The sequence below is a fragment of the Varroa jacobsoni genome, unplaced genomic scaffold (assembly GCF_002532875.2).
Source record: "Varroa jacobsoni isolate VJ856 unplaced genomic scaffold, vjacob_1.0 scaffold_239, whole genome shotgun sequence".
NCBI classification, from domain to species: domain Eukaryota; kingdom Metazoa; phylum Arthropoda; class Arachnida; order Mesostigmata; family Varroidae; genus Varroa; species Varroa jacobsoni.
Genome location: NW_019213141.1, coordinates 113815 through 119353, shown reverse-complemented (window position 1 = coordinate 119353; position 5539 = coordinate 113815). Strand labels below are relative to the sequence as shown.

General features: G+C 35.9%; 1 protein-coding gene across 1 annotated transcript; it reads left to right on the top strand.

Moving 5' to 3' along the window:
- Positions 1-1040: 1040 nt before the first annotated feature.
- mRpL15 (mitochondrial ribosomal protein L15) lies at positions 1041-4460 on the top strand (the record flags this gene model as incomplete). The annotated part of the gene is given in 5 exon segments (XM_022855978.1): positions 1041-1775; positions 2407-2524; positions 3137-3311; positions 3591-3858; positions 4137-4460. Coding segments are annotated over 5 exon segments (876 nt in total). The 3' UTR covers positions 4330-4460.
- Between the last annotated feature and the right edge of the window lie 1079 nt (positions 4461-5539).

Sequence of the window (5539 nt, the reverse complement as noted above, 5' to 3'; positions counted from 1 at the left end):
TATATACATAAAGAAAAAAGAGAGAAATGAAAAACATTATTTATTTTAAAACTCTTTCTTCGTTTTTGCGCTTGGGCATATTGAATAATTTTTTAAAAAGGCAAGAGCGTACAAATTAAAATCCAGGATTGGGCTGAGGATGCAAGAAAACGTACTCGATAGTTCCAATATAATTTCGTAACCATGCCATTTAATAGGAACAAAATTATCTGCAAAAGTTCGCATGCCCATTGTAGATCGAAAATTATATAATAAGTGCTTGTTATCGGAAGTGGAATTTAATTAGACATTTAAAAATTGAAAAATGTTTCACTGGAAACCTAAAAACTTATATTATTCTTTTAAATGCCAACAAATGTTATTTTATTAAAAAAAATAACACGCTTATTAGCACACTGTGTTTTTTGCGTGGTTGTTATATGTCAATCATCCATAATTAGTTGTGATTAAATGAACTAAGATAAAATGTGAGGCTATTTAGGACGTTACTTGTTATGGAAAAGAATACTTGAAAAAGGCAGGCTGGTTATGAGGCAGAGTAATATTACGGTAGCATGTAAAAGTAATTCGAGAAAAAAATAGTACACAAAAACCATATAGACTATCGCAGACGAGGTTTACGGTAAGTCACTCCAAAATTTTTACACTCATGCAAGATAGTAAAGTCCAGCCTAGAGGACATTTTCGTGTATTTTAAAGGTACAGAAATACAGTGAAAGAGCTCTCTTACTTGTTGTTGAAAATGGTTCTGTTATTTTCTTATTTTTGGGTAATTGTTAGTCAAGTTGTTCGATTGGCGACGGCAATTAATGCATTTGCTCCAGCTAATGCGGTCTTCAATACTGGTCGCGAAAAAGTATCGCGCCGCTTCTCTCATATGTCTTAGAAAGGCATAGCCTTGTTCACTGTCACTCATCTAATATCTCGATGGATTTGTATAGATTTTTACGCCAGGTTTAGCCATTTGGAATAATCAGAAAAGCTTAATATAAGTCTGCTTTTTAAAAGCTAAATTTAAAAAAAAATTTTAATAAACTCACCGATAAACGTAATCTGCAACCATAAGTTCGACATTTGCAATAAGATTCTTATTAAAATTACATTTTTTATCTTCTTAAAATTACATCTTAGGCTGAAGTTCCCTACTAGATCACATATTTCCATTTGCACTACAACAACTGAAAGAACCTGTCGATAAATCTAATGAAATTAATTATGCTTGTACCGATGATAGATTTTTCGTCAACTTGCTTTGATGATCTCTGCCCGGCTAAACAGTGCGTGTCATTGGCAGTTCTCAAGTAAATGAAATATACGGCAAAAGCATTGAAAAGTTAGTTACAACATAAGCAAATACAAATCGCATTTTGTATCACGCTATAGAACGTACGGGGTGATCATTTCTGTATGCTCGCCGGCGCTTTTGTTAAATCGTAAACAAGAATGCGTTCATCCCGCTCACTTTGAGAAAAGACGATCTTCTCAAGCGTACGCCAATCGTTGGCATAACTCTTTTCGCCCCTTGACTAACTAATAGGAAGTTTCAGATGCTATCACATCTCTCACCATTTATACTTTCTATATTATTAATTAATACGTGTATAGACAAGTGATTTTCAAAGATCAACGCAAGTGTCGACAAAAATTAACGAAATGGTCGACATTCGTAGTAAAGCGCTTGAGGTACTGCGCTATTTACCAAGGGTGTCTTTGATGAACGTACGCGATGTGCCGCATAGTAACTGGGTGAAAAAGAAGCGTATTATGGGTTTTCGGTACGTGCACCATAATGTTTTGGCGGATCGAGATACCACGGCCATTTTCTATTCTGGCTTGCCAAAGATTCACGGAAGAAACGAAGGAAATTTGTATATTCGAAACATACATTGTACAGTACGATATTCGAACGAGCTGTGGGTGTGATGCAGGCAAGGATAGTCGGCGCAGGCTCATTAGTTTATTAAATATTCTTCTTCTATTACTATGATAATTATTCGTATACAATTTACGAGACAATTTTCCACGTTTACTTATAAAACTTATAATATTAATGGGTGCAGTCCCTTAAGTACGTCGGTGATAAAAATGAATCTGATAGGTTCGTGGTATCTATGGTTGGCTTTGCGGTTGTAAATGTCCGTATGTTCCTGAGTTTCCATACCAGGATAGAATCTTCCGACCAGTGCTCAGTTCACTAAATTTCACCAATTTTCAAACAATGTCAAGCCATCATTCATGTGACTGTCAGCGATATATTCCAGTGTTGTCTAGAATGAGCCCCACAACCCAAACAACACAAACGAACTTCATATAGAGCCTAGTCATTCGCACAATCCTCTAAGAGGATGGTTTATTATATATATATTAGTAGCGCGCATGCTGACATATTTTGCACTTTTATTCTAGCCGCGAAAAACTCTGGCCCCAGAAAGGATCAAAGCAACGAATGAGTTTTTCTAAGTTGGGTTTTGAAGGCGGTCAGATCCCATTTCACGTCAAAGTTCCTCAGGAGCCGTATAATGAGGTACGTGAGTTTACTTCTTAGGGAGCTTTAAAAAAGCCAGGACGGAAATTTGTTTAACGTAAAACGCAATGTCGTGGACGGCTGCTTTTTTGGCTGAAAAAAATCTATGGACTGCCGGAAAGTTTAAGCCCCATCAAAGAGTATCTTAATAAATCAGGTCGCACTATTCAATTTATGGTTTATAAGACATATATGTATGGTTCAAAAATTGTATAATGAAATTCTTCAAATTTAATTCTTAAAACTGAAGAACAACCGATGCAGAAATTATGTTGTTCTTCTATCTATATTCGTCGTAGGACATTTCTAAAAACTCTTCTCAAAAAAAAAAGTCGGCACGTACCATATTTTTCAAAATAATTGAAATTCTTGCGATGGAATTTTTTTCCTCGTCTCGATATTATAATATTAGACTCGTTCAGTACGTTGATTTCATCAAAATAATTGGTTACTGCAAGGCTGCGAGCATCACAAAATAGCAGGATCTGAACAATTTTTTTTAAACTAAAACTAAAATAAGCGAGGTATAATGTTGTAGAGGCGGCCACTTTGATTTCTAACATCGTTGGTACTAATAATTCACTACATGGCAATAATAATGTCCATTTACAGAACTGGGATATACGACGACATTACCCACCATTGTCTTTGGGTCAGCTCCAGATGATGGTAGATACCAGGAGAATAGATCCTTTGCAACCGATTGATTTAACTATAATATGCAATACGTTTCTATTTAAGATCAGCCCTAAAGACAGACAGTTCGGATTTCATCTCACCGCTGAAGGTATTGTTGGAGTAATTCAATGTTTTTGTCGTTCTGTATATGCCAAAGAGTGGTTTTACCTTCTGTATCGTTGAACGTCAGTCACTTTCAAGGCGCTAAATTTCAATAAATTGTCGAAGAGGCACATCGAGCACTTGTAAGTGAATACATTTTGTAATTGTAACAACTATAATTCTAATTGTTAGGGAAGCAAATTTATAGAATTTGCCTCCCTCCTTACGCGCATTATTGTTTCCAATGATTTATGTTTTGTTCAAATCCTATGTTTGCTATAAACAGGTATCGACAAGTTTAAAGCAAAACTGAATATAGAAGTACAGTATGCTAAGGAGCCAGTCATTGCAGCAGTCGAGCGTAACGGTGGCGTTATCACAACAGCATTCTATGATATTTTTGCTGTAGAGGCTAAAATAGACCCCGAGAGTTTCCTTAAAAAAGGCATTCCTATGCTACGTCGCGAACTCCCGCCGTCAGACGCCTTTGAATACTACTCTAACCCAGCAAACAGAGGGTATCTGGCTGACCCGAAGCTAATTGCTGAAGAGAGGTGAGAAAAGTTGGACTAAAGTAAAAAATTTGTATTCCTATTTAATTTTGTATTGTGAATAACACCTTGTCACTTTACAGGGCTCTTTTATGAGTACCAAATAGCACAGCCGAATAAAAACCTCTTGGGCGTACTCCTTATCTTTTATTATAATATTTGCTAAGATTTTACTTACATTTACTAGATGAACCATGGATCTTCAAATAAGGTTTTAGATTGAGAAATTAAGTTACTGCTTTCTTTATTTATTTGCAAATTTTATTTATTTGCTTCCACAGATTGAAGCTAGCACAAAAATACGGTTATGAGCTACCAGACCTCCGCAAAGATCCCAATTTCAAGATGCTTTCGTACCGAAAAGATGCACGTCAAATCTTTGATGGCCTGAGGCCGGGGTGGCTTGTGAACCTCAAGGACAAAACGATCCTGAAGCCAACTGACCCTGACCACATTAGATACTACGAATCGTAGGCACAAGAACAATATTACCATAACAGAAAGTGGTGAAAAGAACTATTGCCGGTGGCTCATTAAGGTGGAAGTATATCAAAAGAGCGTATTGAGCAAATAAACTTTTATGCAGTCCTTTATAGGTCGTATAATCGAGTCTAATTTTTTTACAAACACTAACTCGTGCCGTAATAAGTGTGAAGAACTGAATTTGATAGACTAATAGTAATAGTTGCTATAAATTAGAGGTGCTTTTGACCTTAGATCAAGGGTGACTGATTTTAGCGATATAATAAGAAAATGGTTATGCATTATGTAACACGTGTCGCTGCAAACTGGCCTTGCAATTGCAAGTCATCCTTTTTCACGACAATTCTAGTAAAAAAATAGTTCAAACCACTAAGTTTATCCAAGATGTTCTCTCGCACTGATCGTATTTCATCCAGATCTCGCATTGTTAAACTACTATTTTTTCTGATAACTGACAAATTCAGTAAGCGGTCATGATAACGTAGCGCTAAGGTGATTTTCTTCAGAGACACGTTAAATAACGTAGGCTCGACACCAAGCGTAGATACATTTCCTTTTATGTTAGAAGAGGCCAGTTGTTCGAAGTAATGCATAGCCGGACCATCGGAAGTAAAATTCAACGTTTAACTGATAATGTTTTTTCTTAAGCTTCCGGCGGACTTTCAATCTGTACATTTTGTATATCGAACAACTTCATTATGAACCATGAAGTATTACTATAGGGATCGTTACACTGCCAAGTCCTTCTATATAAAACAAAATTCATTGCTTAAGTCTGAGCGAAATAATGTACATTAGTTTCTGGCAAACCTAACATATAGTTCGTTGCGTGAATAAAGTTATTTTTAAAATTGAATTTAGAACGCATTTCATTATGGAGTTTCAACAAGCATAGACCTTATACTCAGGCTATTGTAACCCAGAGATAGTTTACCTAGGTCTCACCTTCTTTCGTTTTATGAATCCCAAATATATCCATTCTTTTTTATATTACATATACCACCCATGAAGGAAGTCTGTTGAATTTCTTACAAAACAGCAATAGAATTTTAATCCCTGCAAAAACCCTCACATTCATTCATAAATCAGCACAACATACTACCGAATTTTGAATTACCTTCTTGCATGCGAAATAATACCTAAATCACCGAGCCGTAAATTCTTTTGTCAAAGATAAAAAAACAATAAGCGACAACACCCA